The sequence below is a fragment of the Pyrgilauda ruficollis genome, unplaced genomic scaffold (assembly GCF_017590135.1).
Source record: "Pyrgilauda ruficollis isolate IOZ18807 unplaced genomic scaffold, ASM1759013v1 scaffold31, whole genome shotgun sequence".
In the NCBI taxonomy this organism is placed as follows: domain Eukaryota; kingdom Metazoa; phylum Chordata; class Aves; order Passeriformes; family Passeridae; genus Pyrgilauda; species Pyrgilauda ruficollis.
This window is the reverse complement of record NW_024524489.1, coordinates 7,724,871-7,747,721: the sequence shown is the minus strand read 5'-3', so window position 1 is coordinate 7,747,721 and position 22,851 is coordinate 7,724,871. Positions and strand designations below refer to the sequence as shown.

At 38.6% G+C, this 22,851-nt stretch overlaps 1 protein-coding gene across 4 annotated transcripts in view; it reads left to right on the top strand.

The window, feature by feature from the left end:
• The first annotated feature begins 5,012 nt into the window (after positions 1–5,012).
• ENAH (ENAH actin regulator) overlaps positions 5,013–22,851 on the top strand; it is a 44,666-nt gene continuing 26,827 nt past the window's right edge. For 2 of the 4 annotated variants that reach the window (XM_041473942.1, XM_041473940.1), the window contains exons 1-3: positions 5,013–5,174; positions 6,575–6,752; positions 18,353–18,437. In XM_041473942.1, the coding sequence (XP_041329876.1) occupies positions 5,043–5,174; positions 6,575–6,752; positions 18,353–18,437 (395 nt within the window). In that variant the 5' untranslated portion in view covers positions 5,013–5,042. Of the gene's footprint in view, positions 5,175–6,574; positions 6,753–17,960; positions 17,973–18,352; positions 18,438–21,979; positions 22,052–22,851 lie in introns of those variants that run through there. The other 2 variants (XM_041473941.1, XM_041473943.1) reach the window with 2 other exon arrangements.

The following is a 22,851-nucleotide window of genomic DNA, read 5'->3' as shown; positions in this document are numbered from 1 at the left end:
CACATTTTCACTGTGATGTGCCAGTTGGGGTTTACAAACAAGCAGGAAAAATTACCTTGCAAAACACCACCATGAAGATCCAGAACTTTATATCTCAACTAGCATTTAGCTGGTTTCAAAAATGTGTATTTTTAAGATGTTAGAATTGGAAATGTTTAGAGTTTCTTTCTAGCTTTGTGCCACATGGTTTGAAAATCCTAAACAGGCGTTTGATGAATCAGTGTCTCTTCCCATTCCTTCTGCCCTGCAAAGACTGCACATTTTAAGAACATGTTGTTATGTCTCTGTAAATTGAGAACATAGCAGGAAAAAAAACCAACCTGCATCACCAGAGGCAGTGGTAATGGGATATAATTTTTCAAAACCCTCATTGTTACATTACTGACAAAAATACCAAAGGTTGAGCATCAGAGCTATCACAGCTTTTCCTTGCTTTTATTAGTATATTTAAATGATCTTTTCTGTGGCTGCAATTTTGCTGTGTTTCATGAGTTTGATCCTTGAAGTATGTTTATCCTTTTTAGTTCTTGAGGGAGGAAAACCAAGCATCCACTTCTTGTGGAGAGGGAAAAAAAAATAAGGCTTAGGTCAGCAGACTGGATTGGTGTCACTGTGCATTGAGCTTAAGAACTTGGGATGTGAAAGAATGAACACATTCCATCTGGGCAAAAGAATGATGTCTGCTAGGGTTCAGTTTGCTATGGTTTTTGAGCTTTTTGTATGATCTCATCACTGGAGGAGGAAAGTATATTCTCCCATAAGAATAATCTTATACTTATGATTCATTACTACTGTGGTTTTTTGTGTGAGCCTTTTGAGTGCCAGACCTCCCCCCACTCTTCCACCCCAAATAAAAACCAGCCACCCTGTCGTTGGCTTTATATGGTATTGCTGTAGGTGGACTTACCCAGAATAATGGCTGGCTTTAACAATCAGAGCCTTACATCTTTGTCTGGAGAATAACTCCTCCTAACATATATTTATCCAGCTATTTGTCAAGCTTTACATTTTGGGAAGAGAGCCTTGTACACTTTGTCTCCTAAGGTTTGGTAAGCACTTTTTTGCATGAATGTTCCCTCGTGTGAATTTTCTGTTTTCTGCAAACAATTTCATATACTTAGTTTAGTAAGTTTACTTGGGAACATACAATTTCTCGGTTTTTCTTTGTTAAAATTTCACTGTAGTTCCCCAGCACACTGCCCTAATAATCTAGCAATCAGTTCTTGGAGCAGCTGTGCATTTTGGCAGTAGCATGAGAAGCTGGAGATGCTCAATCTCCCACATCCCCTAATCAGCTCACATATTGACAAGGTGCAGGCTAATCCAAGTCTAATGGTTTCTGGAACCATTACACCCCACCAGGAAGAGAAAAAATAGGCAAGTAAACCCAGTAGGATGCTTTTGAAGGCCTAATGACATGGCAAAGAGATGAAGACCCTTTTTCTTTTCTCTTGCAACATAGCTGGAGACAATTTGTTTATTTTCCACCAGTGTAAGGTAATATGTAAAAATATCTGCATTTTTAATCAGACCAAAGTGATTCTGGTGCAGTGAAGGAAGGAAGCCATCCTAGCACAGGTCATGTAAGGGACACATGTGTCACAGCAAACCCTGGGGACTGTGAGGAGCTCATGTGTAAATACTGAGATGGGTGAAGACCTGTTCCCTAATACAAGTACCGCAGGGAAGTGTCGTAAGTGTGAAAAGCAAGAAATACAATAAACTATACCATTCTTATTCACTTGGCTCTTGTTCTTTTGCACTGAAGTTGATAGTTGATATGTATTTGTAGAATACAAAAGGCTGGTTCAGGTTCTAGTAACAGCGTGTATGCTAAAGTCAGAATTTTCCTAGAAAAAGTTGGATCTTCGGAAAAACACCCTAAACTGTACTTTTCATTAGATCTGTCCAAGATAGTCATGGGCTAAGAGTGTAGATTTTTGATTTGGTGTAACGCTTTGAAGTGAACGGATTTCTAGTATGCTTTTTTTTTTTTCATTTTTAAGTACTTTATGGTGTCTAATTATAATGTACAATATACTATATTCAGATGCTAAACTATCAAATTGCCATTGAAGAGCAGAACTAAAGATTCTTTTCACTAAAGCTCATGCCTCCATGCTTTTCTTTTTTTCTTCATTTTAGAGAACTTATTACTAAGAGAGAGTAATTGAATAAGTCACCCTTTCACCTGATAATTGTTGAACCCTGGAAATAGGCTAACATCCTGTGATGATTTAATTTCTTTCTGATAGGGGTCTTTTCTTCTTTTTATTTTTCCATCTTACTGTTGCAGTCTGATAAACAAAGTGCTGTGTGGTGGGAACTGTTGGCAGGAGGGGGGAGCATGTCACCTTCAAATTGATACCTGGGTATGAAAATTACACACTTGGAACACTGAAATTTCAGTTACAGGACTTGTGTGAAATGAAGGCAGAAGGTTTATTATGTACTGATTGAAAAGGTCAGCTGGAAATTGTTTGTAGTTGTCATTTTTAAAAGTTTGTGAATCATCTCATATTTTTATATGAATAAGCCTAATTCCCTGTTGTGAAAATTGTTTTATTTTAAATAGACCATGAAGTAGCCAAGATCTGGACTTGGTTAATACTTCCAGTTATAAGACATGGCCTGAGAAGTGGAACTAAAAATAGTTTAGTAGTTGTTAAAGAAAAGCTAGAAATTCAGTTCAAGGTCATCTTACTTGCACTTGTGAAGAGTGCCACTTGAATACTGAATAGTTCTAAAATGAATAGGTTTTTCTTCTTTATTTCTTTATTTTTTTAGTATGTTAAATAAAATAATGCAAAAAGTTTTATAACCTCAGGCTTAATAAGAGCACCTGCAATTTGGTGGTCTGTTAAGTCTTCTGCTCACTGCACCATTGCTTACAGTCACTCTCTGGTTCTGCCTTTGTTGTAATTGGAACATATTAGCTTAGAATCGTAGTCTCAATTTTTAATAGAATCCTTTTTTTAAATCTGTCTGGCACATGACTGAATAGAAGTTACTTTTTGGCAATAACCCTGTGAACCACATGGCTCTGCTTCCAAATCAGTATCTAGGCCTGTCACCTATGGTTTATCATGCCTGTGATTGATCCAAATTGAAATATAGCAAAAATTTATTATGGGTTCAGAAGTTTTCCAAGTTTACAGTCAGGCATTTTAGAAAAACCGCATTACTGTTTGTCATGTACTTTGTGAACTGTACAGAATGTTTCTAGGTTTGAACTTTAAGATGTGTGCCAAAAAAATCTAAAAATAAAGAAATCCAGTAGGTTCTTGCACTGTCCTCAAGTGAGTGAACTGTATTTCACTGTGGTGTATATTTAATGGGACTGCAAAATGCCTAAAAGCTGTACCAAAATTTATTTTCTTTGCATTTAGTCTTCCTGGTTCAGATGTGCTCCTTCCAGTCTAAGCTATAAACTATGCTTAGAAAAGAAGCACTTTAATAATGTATATTATCACTTTAATACCCTAAATTGAACTAGAAAAAAGATGGTCTAATTAGAGGTTGTAATCTCGTTCTGATCTAGTTGTTGAATAGGTGAACACAGGGCTAGAACACGTGCATTTTTTAAATTAAGAACCTATTTCCTCATTTGATCATGAATCTCCCATATGCATGAGAGACATGATCTCAGTATTCTCTCTTCTCCATGAGCCCTGAAGAGCATCCCAGTATTGAGCACTTTTATAGTTGTTAGAATGCCATGGAAAGTGTGATAGAAATTGATTCCGTTTTCTCAAAAATGTCGGTATTGAAAGTTAACAAAACAGCTGGATTTACTTCAGAGTTTTCCTGTGTTAGGAGATGTGAATAAGATACTGGGAAATTCAGCATAGTCTTTGGAAAAAAACTCCAACAACCACACACACCCCTTCCCAAACCAATCAACCAATAAAAACCACCAAAAAACCCAAGACAGACGGGTAGGGGAGGCATCCTTTCCCTCTTTCATCAAATATGAAAAATACTCCTTTACTTTCCTATGAAGGATGCATGTCTGCTCAGCCTTCTCAGTTTTCCAAATGGCAGGCCACATTCCTTGCAAGCCAGGCATCATGTGCTTTCTATAATGTTGGGTGTGCTGGAGTGGTATGTTCACAGAATCTGACTTACTGATAAGAAATCATTCCTTTCTATTTTTGTTTCCTGTCTGCATCTGGACATTACCCCCAAAGACAACCTGCATGGTATCACCCTTTCCTCTCCTAATAAATAGTCTGTTTCTGGTATGGTCTGATTTCATGTGTTCCTTACATGATGACATTCATGATATGCTCCTTTTTAACTTCAGGCTGTAGCTCAGCTTCCAGCTGACTGGCATAATCAGGATTATCTGCCAGTAACAATCTCCTGATTAGTTTGCACTTTCTGGTGATCGGTAGAACCTTTTCTCAGGGAGAAAATGTTACATCTGGGTGTCAACTGTTGTAAAATGTGTCAAAACCAAAATGTGTTTCATTTAGGAGCTGATGAAATTTTTGTGCTGGACTTTATTCTCTGTGTTTGTTTTCTTGTCTGTGTGTTAAAAGGTACAAGGGCCTTCCAATTCTCATCTCCTGTAGGAGTAATTTCCACTGGGAAGTGTAGATTGTATGAAGCTAGTGCAGATTCTTTGCTCTTTGGTCTTTGCAGAAAGCTTTGTATATGGTTATGGCATTTAATGAAAATTCATGGCTGGTGGTGAGGAAAAGGAGGGGAAAAAAAACTGTAAGGGGAAAAAATGCAAAAAGAAGTAGTGAATACCTTCTTGATCTCTTTTGTTAGTTGTTAGGCCTGTCTGTCTGGGCCACAGCTTTTCAGAATGAACACATATAAGCAAAATCTCCAAGTCCTGGTGGTTTTATATTCAGAAGGGTGGAGTTTCAGCAAGTTGCAAGGACTATTGCTTTAACATTTTAAATTAAAAAACAAAAAAACAAAAAAAACCTTAACCAGAAAGATGATGCTTTGTTACAAGTAATTTTATTTTCTCCTCCACTTTGTGTATTAACAGTGAACAGAGTATCTGCCAAGCACGAGCTGCTGTAATGGTCTACGATGATGCCAACAAGAAATGGGTACCAGCTGGAGGATCAACTGGATTCAGCAGAGTTCACATATATCATCACACAGGCAACAACACGTTCAGAGTAGTGGGCAGGAAGATTCAGGATCATCAGGTGAGGAAATCTCTGACAATTTAGCAATATTAAATATTAAGTCTTCAGCAAAATTACGGGACCAATTAAAAAAAAATCACGTTTTTTAACTGAAGTAGCAGAACTTTTATTGCTTTTTCCCTGTGAACTAAACGTTTTGCATACCCCCAAGGCGATAGTCCTTTTACCATTCCTTCCTACAGATCTCTATTTATAAAGGCTAGTGGTGTAGACAGAAGTCATCTGGTTCTTTTTAAGGCAAAGTGGCAACCTGAAAGCTTCTCTTCCCCCACTCCACACTGTGAGCTGCAGCTCGTGTAGACACCAGCAGTTCTTTTAGCTCTTCCTACCTCATGGAAACTTGGATGCATGATGTCTCATTTCCCCAGGTCATTTTGTTCAAAAAACCTTCTGATGTTTGCGCTTTAAGAGAGTGAGAAGGGAGTAACAGGGATTACATCTTTGTCTTCTTGATGAAGTTACTGGATCATGATTAAATGGCAAATTGGCACTCTGTAAATGTGCTCTGCCATATGATACTTGGGATGGGGTTAAAACCTAATCTTTTGTTTGAGGAAAGCTTCTTATATTTGTTTCCCTCCTTCCCAGCATTTAATAGAATTCTTTTGGTCTGTTTTTGGTCATTTATTATGCATCTGAAGGCTATACTGGTAATCCCCTGTGTGATTTGTTACTAAATATTTACCACAAGTAATAAATGGTCTCTGCATTCATCTGAGAGCGAATCTGGGGGTTTTTTGTCCCATTATTCAGCAGAAAAAGGTGAGAGGATATAGTTATCCAAGTGCAATGGGATCCTCTTAGTGGCTGGCTTGTAGTAAATGGTTGCCCTAATAGCTTGAATTTTCATCTTTTGTGTGAGCCACAACAATCTTGCAGAATGATACCCTGTGATCCATGGTACAAATCCAGTAAACTGATGCTGAAAGCCCTGCAAGCCAAGGGGTGCAGCAGCCACAGGGAGAAGGTGATATAACTTGGTTAAAAAAGAAACCCAACAAATACCCTGTGAAATTCATGGGAAAATGAGTTTCTGAATTTCTGGAGCATGTTTTCACATCAAGTAGTCTGCTGCTGGAAGTCAGAGCTGTGGATGTTAGTACATTGCTGTTAGGAAACATGGCTGCATCTTTTGAAGTGAGAACACTTAAACTACAAAAGTTGCTACAAAATATCTCATTAGTCCCCTTGTGTATTCCCACCACTGATTACAGACAGTGTTGGAATTAAAATTGTGAAATGGTTTTGTGCTTTCAGCCTTGTGTTTCACAGATTATGGGTCGTGAATTAACGCGTGTGGTGGAGGAATAAAATCTACACAAAGCTGAAACTTCTGCTGGAACAGAAAATTTAAACATAAGTTTGTTTTTTTGTTTTTTTTTTTTTTTTAATGATTGTAGGTGGTAATAAATTGTGCCATTCCAAAAGGGCTGAAGTACAATCAGGCTACACAGACCTTCCACCAGTGGCGTGATGCTAGGCAAGTGTATGGTCTGAATTTTGGCAGCAAAGAAGATGCCAATGTCTTCGCAAGTGCCATGATGCATGCCTTAGAAGTATTAAATTCACAGGAAGCTGGTAAGAGTCTCTTCACTATTTTTTTATCCCCTAAGATTGTTCAAATACAGAAAAATTCAAATGTTTATGTGTAAATGTCTATAAGTCTTGTTTCTAATCATAAATAAGCCTCTAGGTGTTTTAATTATTTGGATGTTTTGTCTGACTAATTACTGCTTCTTAACAGTGCTTCTCAACTCAGCTGACATCTCTGTAATTGCACTTCCTAGCAAGTAAATCAATTTACATATTTCTGTATTAGATACAAAAATTGCTGGGTTTGCCTTTTTTAAGGAAGCAAAACAAAAAGACCTGCCCAAGAAGCATGTACCTTGTAAGGAGGATACTTTTCAGGATTTCTAGAGACATCCAGGTTCCTATTGTGTGTTGGTATTTTTGCTTCTCATTGGTTACTGGTTTATTATAAAATTGTGAAGGTTTTTTTCCTATAAACTTTGGAATTCAGGTAATCTTCTCTGGCAGTTTTTACCATGCAGAGTCTTCTGGCTCAAGGACCTTGAATCCAGGGTTAACATTCAGATGAGCACGTACAATTTAGACACCAGGTTTATAATTTTGTTTGTTTGAAGATCAGGGTGACATAGGCTTTAAAACACTGGTGGAAAAATTCCTGGCTTGCAGTCTTCTGCTGGTGTCTGTAACACATTCTAGGTAGGCTCTACAGCAAATTGATCAGTGTAACACTGTGACACACACACAGGGAGTTTCTTTTAAAAGACTAAGAGTCTTTTGTGTTCTTGTAACCAAATAGAATTCTTTTGTCCTCATTAAACTTTAAAGATTGCCTGTGTAACAAGAGATAGTGCTTGTGTGCCAGTTTTCTTTCTTTTGTGTAGAAGAGAGGCTGTAGATAACTATACTAGGGCTGTCTCAACTACAGCAAAAAAGGTGGTTTTATCAAGTTGGTGTTTTTTTTCTGGTAGTCCTTTCAAGACTTGCCTTTTGAAACTAATCTGTCTAGGTTGTGGATGGTACATTCTGCAGTGCTTACATTGTTACACAACATAGGAGGCCAAAATAGAAATGGTGGCTAGAGTTAGGAGGTTTCTTTTGCCTGCTAAAATAACCCAGCTGTGATTCCCAGTCTCCTACCTCTCAGCTGGGTGTTTTCTCTTCTACATCCCTCAGTTCTGCTTTCCCTAAGGCTTACTCACTTGTAAACTCTTCATGCATTCTGACTGTTCATCACCTGTCTCCCAGCCAGTATTGGGGAACATGTGAAGTGTTGGTTTGTACTCTTTTGATGAAAAGGCCTGATGGATGGTAATTACCACAGGTTTGAGGTGTTCCAGTTCTTTCCCATTACCTGTACTTGAAGAATTTGTGTTTCAGTGTGTATATATGCATATACATATCTTAGTAGTTCAGTTTAACTGCTCATAACACTGAGCCTGAGCTGCTAGAGAGGCTGAAATGACATAGGCAGGCATTGCATTGCTCGTTTTTTAGTTAGACAGTGTGTCCTTTTTAAATTTGGTGGCTTGTAATTTGTCTAATGACTTGTTCTCTTGCTACTTTATTCAAGGTGTTTGTGGGCTGCTGCATTGTTATATATTTGTTAATATATATGTTATATATTATATATGCATTGTTATATATATGTTAATATATAATTATATATTGTATATATATAAGTTCATAGTAGAAACTTCATTAATAAACAGAGATGCCACTTCAGTTTATAAAGACTTGGATAAAACTAGAATTTTATGACTGTAAAATGTCATAACTGTGTGTGACTTACCACAGCCTGGTTGCTGACTACAGTGCTGTTTTCCTCTGGTTTGTTCTCAACAATTCTGGCATGGACACGAATTAAGGTTTGTGGCTATGTTTGAAAGTGACTGGCTTAACCTTTTAAGTTTTTTTCTGAACTACAGCATTGTCACTTTGTTTCTCCTTGTTGTGAATTTAATTTGGTGGTAGCAGCAGGCACAAGTCAAAATGCGTTAATTAGCTGCATCACAAGCTAATGGTGAGCACAGGAGATAATTGTTCTTCCCTGGCTCCTGTCAGCCAAGGGCTGTGGTGGTTTAAGATGAGCTGTCACCTGTGCCACAGACAGGTAGCTGCTCTAGCTTCCATCAAGATGAAATAAAACCAAAAATAAAACCAAACCTTCACATTATCAAGCGTTGTTCCAGCAGATGAGCGGTTTTGCAGTGCTGCTTCTAAAACAATTCCTAATAAGGCACGTGGAGTTGCTCTCTCAGCCTCATATCACTTCCAGACAGCGTTTAAAGAGAAGTGTTCATAGTGTTTCTGTGTTAGACTACTGTCAACAAGTGTTCCTAAGTTTTATCAACTGGGAATTTTTGTCACTGTCTGATCTAGATATTACTGAATTTTTCTGACCTGTTTCAGTGTAAGAAGTATCTTTCTGAACATGCTGCTTCAGTAATGGAAATGGGTTGCTAAGTGGCTTGCAGTTTAGAAGCAAACTAATTGTGCTCCTTGCTCAAAGCTCAGTGAATTTTGTTTCTGTGTAGTTGGTATAATTTCCTAAAAGTGCAGCTGGAAATGAATCCTTGGTGTTAGTTTCCCTCCCTCCCACCCCCCAGCATCTCAGAAATAGATGAATATTTACTTAGACAGGTCACTGGCTCTGAGGCTCTAATATTAGCTCTTCAATTTAGGAGATGGATCGCAACTGCCTCTCTTCTATAAACAAATTACTCTTTCTGAAAAGGTGTTGGGAGGGTATGTGTCATAAAATAAACTTGCACTGATATATGATGGATCAATACATTATATATGGTTAATTTTGTTTCTTTCGGTGTACCTGCTTGGGTTTTAAAAATTTCTAACCCATGTTGTCCTCGTTGGTATTTTGATGATACTGCTTCGAAAATCTGTGCTTGAAGATGACAACTTGTCTTAGTTTAAATAAATTGCTGTGTTTCCTAGTGTATCCAAAATGGCATATAGAACCTCCAACTCAAATAAAAATAAAGAGATCCTACAGAGATAGCTTCCCTTTTATTATAGAATTGCATCCAATTAAAGTTAGATTCTTGCAGTGTCCTTATTTTCTGCTGTGCTTTCTCATTTTGGCAATTTCTTTTATTAGCTTGCTTATTTTATGTTGTATTTATTCATAAAAGGAAAGCAGTTTTAATGTTAGCTGAGCATACTATTCAGAAATTCATAAAGCTGCAGATGAATTTTAAATTTTATGCAAGGGTTCACAGAAATCTAAATGACTTCTAAGGAATATTAAAGATTAAGTTGTGTACATCCTCTTGGTTTGCAAGTCAGCTGTTGGGTAGGGCTCTCTCACTCTTTTTAAAATAAAATTAAATCATGGTCTCCTTCTCTTGCATATATTTGAAAAATGTCATTGATCTTTTAGTTGGCATCCTCAGCTGTTCTGCTGGCTGCTGGCAAAATTGGAGGTTGTTTAATTTAGGATCTCCCTCTAGTGGATCTGCTGGAGCCGAGGCACTGCTGAGCTCACAGGGATGGGCTTTTTGTCCTTCTGATGAGTTCAGAATGCAGAGTGAAAATCTCTGAGGTTAAGAGTAAAGGCTTTACTGCAAGTGGCAGCTTTCTGCTCAACAAACAGTGCAGGTTTGTCCCAAAGGGCTGGGAAGCAATGGCTGCCTGATCAGTGAAACTGCTGCAAATGCTCTGCAGATGTAGGATTTTATCTCCCCCTGAGTTATAGGACTGGTCAAATGAACGTGCTAACTTCTCAAATGGTTGAACTCTGTTTATTTAAATGAATGTCAAAGTATTTTAGCTCTGTTCTGGTTTGAATGATTGCATTAGCAAACCCTATTTTCCTGCAGCCTAGTTGGGCAGATTGTAGGCAACCAGCAAATCCAGAAGAGTAGGACAACACAGGACTGCATTTTGTTCTGGAATTTAAAAGAATTAAGTACTGCAGATACTGTCCCACACTGTTTAAGAAATGCATTAGAAGTGAACCAATGCCTGGCCCTCATTTGGAAAAAATTTGGAAGGCTTACTCCTCATTACATTAAATAACTGTTTGACATGGTCAAAAGTGACACCTTCATCAAATGACAAGTGCATGTCATCAAGTTTAAGAGGTCAAATGAAGAGGATTTCTGGCTCTAAGGCTGTGTGCAGTGTGTTCAGATCTTCAGTAATTGTCTTGTCTGGAGATGACAGCTTGCTGCAAAGGTTTTGCATTGCATTACAAAGAAAATTTTCATATCTGCATTAAGTAGGGCTCATTGTTGCAATCAAAGTGGTTCTGGAATGAGAGAAAAGCTTCAATGAAGGGAAATCAGACAGCTGAGAATTCTCTGATGTGTGAGACAATGGATTATTTCTTTGAAGGAATAAGGTCACGTAAGGGAAGCTTGTGTTGGGAGGAACAAAGGAGCATCACACTCAGCTTTGCTGCAAAAAGCACCTTCTAGCTCAGCTGGAATCGGTGTTTCTTTGTGTGGCATCTGTCTTCAACCTCAGGAAAGCCTTGCTAAGAGAATAGGAAATAAAGTGTGGGGTTTCTAGATGTGTGATTTGCACCTGGGGAGGTCCTCGGAGTTGTTTGTTGCAGAAGATGAAAGCGGCAGAAGAACTGAAGGAAGGATGTCACAACAGTAAATAAGTCTATTTTCATTCTTTCTAATAGAATTGCATAGACTTAAGATTTGTGATGCTTTTTGTACTAATCTGTAGCAGTTATATATTGGTTCTTGAAAAGATTTTGGAATGTTCTGGATATAAAGGCAAGATCATGAAGGGCTTCAGTGAATCTGTTCTAGTATTGCCTTAGATCACAATTTAATTCATAGGAAAATTGGGAGTAAAAAAAGAACCAGAAAGCATTTTTTGTTCCAAAGGTCTCATTATTTTATTCTTCTGACCTTGGAGGGGAAAAAAGCCCCTGTGGTTCAAGTTTCTTGATTTCCTCTTGAATGAGTAACTCTAGAAGTTCGGTTGTCCAGTTATTAAATAAACAAATCTTTATTCACAGCTGTACATTAATGTGCAGTCCTTTCTCTTCCAGCAGAGATAGGTAATTAAATCCTTGCTGGTAGGGGAATGCACTCAAATAATGGAATATATAGAGAGACTACAGGAGACTGAAATGAGAAAAGTATATGTGGAGCTTGGGGGGTGCTTTTCTTTGTACTGTTTTGGTTCATGTCATGCTAAAACTTGTTTTGGGAGAATAAAAATTCTACAGCAGTGAAGTAATGATGCTGTACCTGTACTTTCAGCAAGCCTCTGGAACAGGCTGTCAGCACTCCCTGTCAGAACAGGAGTAACATGATGGTATTTTTATTACCTGTGTTGTCAAGAGTTGGATAATATCTCTGGTCTTGCTAACAAGATTTTTCCCTTCCTTTTAAATGTGAGATTGATTAAATAATTTTTAGGTCATTACTAGGTGTTTTTAATAGCTAATACTGATTAGGTAATCCTGATTTATGTGCCAAAATGCTGACCCTGCAGGAAATAAAAAACCTGTTTATTAGGCAGAGTACTTCCTCTTCATGATAATTGCAGATAAGATTATTGAAAGCATCATCAGTGTTAGGTGTTTTTTTGTTCTTCAGAATTAGTGGTGTATCATATGAAAGCATTAAATTATAGGTGAACAACCTGAAGAATTAAAATCTGGTAGCTGGTCTCAACTGCATGGCAAATACAAATAGAAGTACATTAATTTATGGATAAAGTGTTTTTTTAATAAATATAGAGGAGTGTCAGCATGTTTTACAGTTGAGGGTTTATAGTGTTGTCTTTAAAAATATTATCCATAGAGTTGTACATAGATTAAATCTGCCTTCTGGGAGCAGGGTGTTTTCATAAAAGTCATGAAGATAGTTGTGAAATATACCTTGGTTAGGCTCAGTTCTATAGTATTATCCCCCAGTAAAGGCAGTCATCACCTATAACATTGCTATTTAAACAAATTTTAACCCAGCTAAGGGTGGAGGGGGAGCTCTAAATATCCCACAATGGATGGTATTGATAGATTTAACTTCAATATTTGCTCCTTTATGTTTGTGGCATTGTATTTTCAGTCACAGCTGTAGTTCCCTGCTGGTGAAGCTGTGTCCCTGGGCGTGAGAGGATGGCAGAGGGACACTGGAAGCTGCTGATGTCCCCCAGCACACTGGGGCTGAGCCAAGCCTGGCTCCCAGGTTATCAGAGCCTGGTTCCCAAGGCACTGCTGGCACTGATAGGGGCTTCTGCTGGCCCTGATAGGAGGCTTACCTCTACTTCAATTCATGTGTGTTTTAATGAATGGTTTTGTTGTTCTTGCTGCCTTTTATTGCCTTGATCAAGTTAAAAGAGCTTGTGGATTGAAGTGGAAAGTGTTTGGTTTTAAATTTGGAGTGATGAGTGAATTAACTCAGCTGAAGGTAGCTGTGAGTGAGGAAGTAGGTGTTGGAAGGGAGGGGAAGCCTTGGCTGGGAGATGATTCACCCAAACAGAAGTACTAGAGAAAATTTTGTCACTAGTTAATGCCCTAGTTTTTGGTCACCATGGTCTTGCATATAAACCCATAACATACATCCAGGGCTTGAGGAGTGTCACATTCATATTTTCTGGAAAAATCCCTTCGCCCAGAATTTTTCTCCTGGGAAGCTGAGAAGCCTCAGAGAAAAGGGAAAACAATTTTATCTCATTTGCTTCTCCTGTGTTTTGCTCCTTTGGAATGTGTTTGGAGATCGTTTATCCAACAGGCGATTGTTTCATTGGGTTTCTGATGAGAATTGTTTTTACTCTTTGGCCAATCAGTGCCAAGCTGTGTCGAGACTCTGGAGAGAGTCACAAGTTTCTTTATTATCTTTTTAGCCTTCTGTAAATATCCTTTCTGTATTCTCTAGTATGGTTTAGTTTAGTATTATTTAATATAATATAGTATCTTAAAACAATAAATTAGCCTTCTGAGAACATGGTCAGATTAATCATTCCTTCCTTCGTCTGGGCACCCCACAAATACAATAGAGGAGTGACGTGGTTTTGGTTCTGCTCAGGGCTGGTTGGCAAATCAACCCAGCCTTTGTTCTGGCATGGCCTGGAGCAGGACAGGCTCTGAATGGGAGAAGGAGCTGGAGACACATCAAAGAGGGATACCACAGTTGTTGTTCTTACTGCTTCCTGCACAGATCTCTGAAAAGCCTGCTTTCCATTCATTCAGAAAACCTTTAACCATTTAGTAAAACACACTTTTTTTTTTTTTTTTTTGGTGAGTTCTTATATACCCTAACAAAAATACATCTTTTTGGCTGTAGCTTTGAACTGTTGCCTGGCGTGTGGGCTTTGTTTAGTAGGAGTATTCAAACTGTCCTCAAAGAAAATATTTTCTAAAGATTATAATTAGCCAGGTCACTTATGTTTATATCATATAAACGTACAAATAAATTTGCTGTCCACTTTCAGTCTCTGAAAATACTTCTAAAAGGCAAGTCACACTTTGATTTGGATATCAGACTATATAATTGGAACTCTGCTTAGTTTTGGCACTAACATACTGAGAAGTGAAGGAGTGGAATTTCTTAGTTACTTTATATAAACTTTTTCTCTGGGGAGAAAATTGAGATCTTCACCTCAAACTAAAATTCTCATGTGTGATAGCTGACCAGCTTTAGGAGATTTATTCAAAAATTACGGCTTGTCTTTTATTGCTGTACTCTGAAGTGCAATAATTGCAGGTGGGAGGTTTTCTGTGTGGTTTTGCCTTATTGATTTAGGGCATGTGAGGTTCTGAGGAAGATTTCACATGATTTGGCTGCCCCTGGTCCCCCCAAACCCCTTTTCATCCATCCTTGTGTTACCAGCTCCCAAGTGAGCCTGTCCAGCCAAAGGAAAACCCCCACTGGAGCTCAGTGTGTAACTTGCAGGACATGTGTTGTGCCAATCTTGAACAGCTGATGCTTGGGGTTTTTTAGGGCTACAGGAATGTGATATTTTCAGTATCAGCCAGTGTCAACACTGATAACATACAATGCAGCTGGCATGAAAAGAAGCAGGGTAGGGTGTGGTGTGACACTCCAGAACAGACCAGGTAACTGAACGAGTGAAGCAACAGAGGAGCAAAAGGCATTGAGGGGGGACAAACCCTGTGTTTCCTTCCCCAGCTTGCCAGTTATGCTTTCATAGGGTTGTGCAACTGAAAATGGTTTGGTTTTTGAATAGAGATACAAAGTAACCAGTCAATTAGGGCTAAAAAAATTAAGGAGTTTGATAAACTATAACTCTGGTTGTGGTTTAAAAGGGCGATGTTGGGGATGCTTGATTTGGTTCAAGCAGTCCCCAGCAGTCTGATGTTGATGTTCTGATGTTGATGTCACCGTAATTGTCTGTGTGACTGAATGAAGAACCAGGTCTGGCTGTCATCTAGCTGGTGGAAATGCTTAATGCAGGCTTTTTTCCCTGAGATTTTTAATGTGTTAGATTGCCAGGCCATCTCTCACCACACAGTTGCCTGAACTGTCATAGAGGAAGGGTGATGCAAAGGTGAGAGAATAAGCTGAAAAACAGAAAGCACTGAAACTGGAATGGCTGCTGAACAAATTAGTATAAAATTATATCCTCTGTCTGTCAGAATGTGCTGCAGAGTGCACCATCTGTGCTTTTTTAGAAAAAGAGGGATGTTAGGTTTTCTTTAAAACTCAGAATTAATAGACCATTCAGCCTCATCTCTCACTTGGCTTATATTGGCTTCTGAAGATAAAGTGATCCTGTAGAACAATCAGACTTCTTTCCAGGCAGTATCTGAATATTTCTCATGGGGGTTGATGTTTCTGAGGTATCTTAAAGTGTTCAGAAACCTCTGAGAGAGGTTTTTATTAGCTAGTTCCTGTTTATTTAATATACCACCTGTCCTGCTACCCAGGCAGTTGTATTTTAGCAATAAATGGGTAGTCTTGCCTTGCTGTAATAAACCTTCTAGGATAAAACATACTTTTCCACCTGGCATGTACCTTCAACTGTCTAATGTTCATTAGCAGGGTGGCTGCAGAGGGAAACTTCGTAAGAAAACAGGAGAGATGACTTTGGAGCTGAGCTTCCCTTTCTTGAAAGCCTTTGGTGTACTCACCTTGCATTTCCTTGAGGCAGAAATGTGTAAGAAGTACTGGAGCCACCAGGTTAATTGCCAGCAGGTGATTTTGTTCTGTCTCCTGTGTGCCTAGCTGTGAAAGAAGCCCATCACTGGAGTGGGCTGGCCAAAATAAAGCTGGCTTGGCTTGCTCATGTTTGCCTTGTGCAGAATTAATGGATAATGTGGTTTTCTGAAGGACAGTGCTCTGGAGCAAAGTTTGAGGCTACAAGAACAGGTTTCCTCACAGCTGGGTGTGTTGGAATAGCCAGTGCAGATGAAGCTTGGTGTTTACTTTCTGTAGGTGATGGCTGAAGAAGGACTAAGGTAGAAAGGTTGGAGAGTGGTGGTCTGCATGCTACTACAGCATAATAGCTGCCTCAAAAAGCCCTGTTAAATACTCTTGAAGATTAAATTGGCTGAACCTTGAATTTCTCAATTCTACTGCATTTTCAGCACAAAATAGTTCTGGTTGGTATATGGACACATTGTGACCATTTCTTTTTATTTCTGTTCTTCATTATTAATCAACCTACCACAGTTCAGGCTACCAATAATGTTAAATTTCACTCCTTGGACTGCGAAGCTTTTTTGACTGTCTTTAACTTCCTTAAGTTAAGTTGATTTTTAAGCAATCCATTAATTTTCAGGTCACTGTGTTTCATTCTGAGGAATGGGATGGGAATTTCATCCAATGTCTGATACTTCAAGTGTTGCTCGCAGTTTGCATTTCAAGCTGTGAGCCTTGACTTACTCCAAGTGTTCTGCTGGGCATGGCAAGCAGCAGTGCTGGTGTTTATAGCACCTTTCACTGCTGCTGGATTGTGTGTGCTTGTAAAAGGCCATGAAAGGCTGCAGCCTGGTGCAGGCAGCAAATAGCCCAGCTGCCTGGGAGCTGCAGTCATGGCTTCATGGGCATTAAAGCTTTCCACCTGTCACACAGGGGAGAGGAGAGGAGGACGTGTGTCTTATGGAAGTTTTAAAGCAGAAAAGTTTTCCAGATGAGCCATGTGACAGATGTTTCTGCTTAATGATCATCTAACTGCAATGATGAATTGATAAAATTTTTTTTGCATTTAAAACACTACAGCTTTTATACCTGGGGGTGTCTCTTGGAGATGCTTCAAGCAAAAATAGTGCATCCCAGGCAACATCAAAGCATTAGGTATAAGGGCCTAATGCTTGCTGGAAGAATACCTAAGGAAGACACCACCTCTGTAGTACACTGCCTGCTTTCATCCTCCACAATTAAGTCCCATTACTTTTTGTAATTGTAGGGTACATAGATAGTGTACACTTTCATGATTTTCATGATTAAAGGTCACAGTGGACACAATACTGTGGCATTCTGAGGAAATTAACCTTTTTGGAGGGCTTTTAAACACTTCTTGGCTGTGTCTCAAGCAAATTGCCTGTCCTTGATGTGTCAGTGTATCACACATGGTCTTTTTATGGGTTTGGGTGACTTTCACAAGTTCAGATATCAAAAAATTTTGCATTTTGATATTTGAGATAGGGAAGATCTCATTACAACTCCATAACTCTAACTAGTTTGGTGAAATATCAGTGGGAAATCATTGCTTTGCTCTTGGACATTTTTGAAATTCGATCTTTTAATCGCTTTTAATTCTTGTTTCTTATAAATTCCATAATCTTGAGCATAGCTGTAGTCTAAATAATTTCCTGGATTACTGTCTGACAGTAGCAATGCATCCATTAGGTCTCCTGTATTCCATTCTACACTTAGTTGTTCTTCACTTGTTTTTACACAGTTTTCTGCTGTAAATACACATTTGTGATTAAAATGGTAAAGCTTTTTTGGTTTCTAGAATACAGATCTCTCTTAGACAACTACTTGAAAGTTGTATGGTTCAGAATTTCCCATTAGTAAAGGCTGAAGATGATTTTGCATGACCTTCCCTTTTGCATATCTCGTGCTTAGCAGAATTCACAGTTTGCACATTTGTTATATGCCCCCATTCCCTTGGACACAACATTTATCTATGCAAAAAAGGTCTTTGATCCAAGTTGATGACCTGAAATCTGAGTAAATTTTGATGTGAGCTGTAGAAACATGCTTTATCTTCCTTCTCTCATTATGGTGGTATGGTTCTGATGGTTTTTCTCCTGTTCTTTTGTTTTTTTCCTTTTTCTGTTTTCTCCCCCTTTTCCAGTGTTCTATTTAGGTGAGTGTTTTAATTTTTTGAGCCTTTCCTGCTCCTCCAAGAGTATTTGTTCATTGTTTTAAGAAAAAAAACAGACTTGGAGTGCTTTTCAAAGCTTTTGTCAAATTCCATCATAGAGAAAGTTTGTTTTGCATTTTTGTGAGACCTTTCCATCCATGTGAAATAAATTCATTCTGCAGATGCGTGAGGTAACATTGTACATGTGTGAGGTTACAGTTTTTATTTGCTGCATTATGTTGTTGAGCTTGTTTGGCTTAAAAAGCAAAAGTGAGCAGTTTAAAATGTTGTGTGATGGCTGGCCTTTTTCTTTGATTTTGTGCTCTTTTTTTTTGCATGGTAAAAAATCGAACCATTAATTTAGGATCTGTCTTTACTCTTAGGTCCTACATTGCCTCGACAGAATTCACAGCTTCCCTCTCAAGTACAAAATGGTCCATCACAAGAAGAAATGGAAATCCAGAGAAGGTATGGTATTAAAAGCCAACAGCTGTTCAGTTCAAGGAAGTGATGACTCTTAATGAGGAGAAAATAAATGTCAAGGACTTAGAATTGCTCTTCTACATGAGGGCAGCGTTTGTATGTGCACAGTTTTCAGTGCCACTCTGTAAGAACTTTGTTGCTGGATCTCTTGTTCGTGCTCTCCACCCCTTCAAACAATGCAGTTGGAATTGGCATGCCAGGAGAGAGTTGAAGATCAGAGGGGGAAGCCTTGGGAGATTTCACTGTTGTCATTTTCAGCTAATTAATTTTCCAGTGACTGTCATGTGTTCAGTTTTTGACACTGAAAAAAGCAACAAGCGAGGAAGGAAGTTTTAGAAGCAGAGAACTGAGGCATCATGAATGGCAGGGCTTTTGTCCTGAGTGTGGATGTGCTAGATCAGAACATTCTGTTGGAAATCTTGTTTGCCTTTACACTGTATTCTTCAGCAAAAAACCTTCATTTTCTGCTTTCAGTGTATAAATTGGTAGAGCCTTTAGCAGTTCAATTTTCAACTGGAGCACTGCTGGTTATATCTGTGTTGCCCTCAGTGACTGGTGTGTGTCCCCCTGGCCAGTTGGTGCTTCCTCCAAGTTCAGCTGTTCCATGCAATTTCTATCCCTCTGGGATATTTTTTCAGACCTGTAGCATTTTGAACATACAGAGTTTTTTCCCATTCCTTTTAGTAATCATTATGTACTGATGAAGTGCCCAATTTCTACAAACTCTGTGGTTGCCATATTCCCACTTCTGTTTCGTGGCAGTGTGGGGTGATGCTGTGGGGTGGGTGTCTGGGTTATGGGTGTATGACATGGCAAAGGCTTGTAGGACAGTGCTGTCACACTGGGCTAGGAGAAAACAGTAAGACCTTGGGCTGTCCCAAGCACACTGCCTGTGGTGCAATCCTGGATTATTTTACCATCAAAATACTCCCAGGAGATTAGCTGTTCCCTTCCTGAAGGGATGCTGGGGACGATTTAGGTCACATGCAGGACAGATACAGGGAACAGGAGCCTTGAATAAATGGGAGGTGGTCCAGACTGATGGTGTAAATGCACCTAATAGCTTTTTTGTGGTGACTGGAAGAATGCTTAAACATGTTGGGTCTAATTAGCACTGAAGCTTTTTCTATTTTGCTGTTCAGCATTTAGTATGTTTATGAAAAGGTCAGCAGAACCAAATTGCAAATTTAGGAATAATTCATTTGCTAAACAAGCTAAATATGTTGAACAAAGGGTTGCCATCAAAATTGGCATCATACTTGTCTGTCTCTTTTCTTCTGTGTCTTCTTAAATCTGAGCAGAAATCACTTTATCTGAAAGTTACCTTGTTTAAAAACAAATAGCAAGAACCTCATTACAAATGTGTCTGTTTGATGTGTTTATGTGCAAGTTTGCTGTCATGATAAAAGTCTTTTATGTCACTTCTTTTGACAGACTTTTAAAAAGCCTTTTTTCTTTCAATATTATTTTCTGTCCTACATTAGTGGTTTTTAGTATTTTTATTAGCTGTCTGTTCCTTTAGAAAGCTGCATTATCTGAAATTTATAATGCTGAAATACTTTTGAGAGAAGCATTGTAGAGTGCTATCTCCTCAGAATAAATGCTGCCCTATATTAAGAGCTCTGAAAGTCTCTTGAAATTTTTGGTATGTGAAGGACATCCTATCAGATGGCATTCTTATGGCTTGACTTTTTTGATCAGTGTGCTCAACTTGTTTCCATTTAATGCAGTGTCCTCTTTGAAGTCTGGTTCTGGGTTTGTTTTGTTTTTCCCTGAAACAAGGATGGAGCACTGGAATGAGTGTTTTACTCATGCTGCTAGACAGATTGTCCGTGGAAGGACTATTACTGTTGTGTCATTAAGCTTAAGAAGAACATGTAATTTCGTTAAAACATTTCACAAATGCCTCTTCAGTCTCATTACTCCTGTAACTACATGGTAATAATAAAGTTCAATTAACTCTAAGCTAGAGCTTCTCTTCTGTAGTAACTGTCTTGCAGCTTTCAGGCTCTAAGAACAAGAGTTACTACCATAATGTAGAGAGTAGTAAATAGTTGGGAAGAAAAGGTTGAAGTATATATTCCTTTTTACATATCTCCAAGTGACATTTCCAATCTCAGTAAAGGGTAAAAGCAGTGTGGGCAGACTTGAATCCTGTGGGGAGCAGTAAGACTACAGGGAATGCAAGAAATGGGAATAAATGTTACTGCGTGGGAAGGAACATGGGGTTTGTGATGGATCAGGAGAAAGGCTTTGCCAAGTCTGTGGCTTGTGGAATGTGTCTGTTGGGTGGGGGTTTTCTTTAAAGTGTGGCTTGATCATAGTTGTCCTTGAGTTCTGCTCTCCTATCCCTCCTCTTATTTGTGCCTGGATTTAGTAGTGTGTAACTGACTCCTGTGTTGAGGGCAGGAAAATGGTTTTTAAATTATTTTAAGCTGGAGAAAAATATCTGCTTGCATGAAAATTAAAGGGACCCTGTGGAGGTCTAGTCTAACCCTCTGCTCAGAGAAGGACTCATTTCAAAGTTAAATTATGTGGCTTGGAGCTTCAGGGTTTTCCTAGGCAGAAATAGAAATATTTCTTCAGAAGTATTTTGCCAAAGGACTGACCAGTGAAGAGTGGCATAATAAAGAGAGCTCTTCAACGGGTCTGATGTTTTCCTTTGCTTTCATAACCAGTGTTCAGGAATCTTGGGAAAATTGGGAATTCAAGAGTGAAATTAGTTCATTGCCAGCAGAAGTACATTATTTTGGTTCAGAGATTTTTCTCTATTTTAGAAAGGATTTAGATGCCCTTACATTTTGGGTAAAACCACTTTGTTTATTTTGCTGCAGAGCTTGGTACTTGAATATTTGTATTGCTCACTGGGCAGTGATACAGTTTCTAAGGCTGCTAGGACCAGATGTGCCATCTGAAACACTGAGGTTTTTGTAAGGCCAAGGTTACACATGAGGTGTAATGAAGTAATTTTTTGTGGCGAATCGATAACTTTGTTACTGTCTTGTAAGAAACCTTAATACAAGGGGGATGCTTTCCCTCTCAGGGAGTAGTTGAAGCTAGCTGTAATTTTCCTTAATTTGCACTCACTTCAGTACAGTAATAGCAAGCTCTAAAACACTCCAGCTTCCATTTTTGATCCTCAAAACTGAAGGGGTATTTTGTTCTGTGGGCTGTTTTTCATTTTGTCAGAGAGGTGGCCAGGCAGTGTTTATAAATTCCACTGATTGATAATGAGCCAGCTTCAGTTGACATACATATTTGTTAATAACTGCAGGGTTACCTAATGCCAAAGACCATTTTAAAATACAAGATTAGTTCATGGCATGCCTGTGTGTGCTACTCGTGCATGTAAATTTACCTTCTCTCCCAGCCGTGGTAAATACATTGTCAGGAATATGAGTCACTGAGTTGGTATCTAATATGACACTTGGGAATTTAATGAGTTAATGTTTATAAATAACTTCAAAATGGTCACTGCTTCATAAATAAAGAGCTCCAGGAAGAGAGGAACTGTACAGATAGTAAGGAATGATGAGGGTGTACAAGCCCCCTACTGTCCTTCAGGGACGTCATGGACCAAAACTGGACCGAATTCTTTCGTAAGTACTCAAAAATGTTACAGGTTTGCAAAAAGCAACAGCAGAATATTAGGAGGGATTGTAATTATTAAATACTTTATTTGCTTTGGTTTAGTTTGGTTTGTGATGATACTGTTAAAGAAAACACAGGGTATGCCTGTGCTAGAATCTAGTATTGATATGGTGTGGGTTTCGTAACATCCTATGAAAGGATTCTTAGTTTTAGTGCAAGTTCAGAGACTGTCAAGTGTAGCAGTTTCTTAGTAGATAAGAGACTTGAAGGCAAGATTTTTATTTTACAGATTAAAACAATTTTTTCTGAATTTTGCTAATCTTATACTACAGTAAAATGTTTTCCCCCTTGTAAATTAGTAATTATTCCATACTCCTGAGCTATTTTGAAAACATATGTAGAAATGCTAAGAGAAAAAACCCTGCAATTCAGTGTCAATGTAGCTATTGTAGTTGAAAGGAGTAAAAGTTTGCCCATGGCTGTGTGTCCCTGGTAGCCTTGTTTCTACTGATTTCCCACAGCCTGTAATTTTTCCCTAGTTAGTGGCCAGATGTACAGCTTCCAGCTTTCCTTTGCTTCTGAAATCATGCCATTTATGCAACAGCTTCTTTCAAGGAAATAGGATTTCTCTAAAAGGCATATGGATTGATTAGATTATAACTGAGCACACAGCTCTAATCTGAGATACACATGAATATGATGGAGTTGTTGGCTTTTTGGTTTAGGGTTTGAGAGGTCAGTAGAATTTACTCATATGATTGTATTGTTTGTAGTTGGACAAAGACATGGTTTAGATGGAATCTAAAGG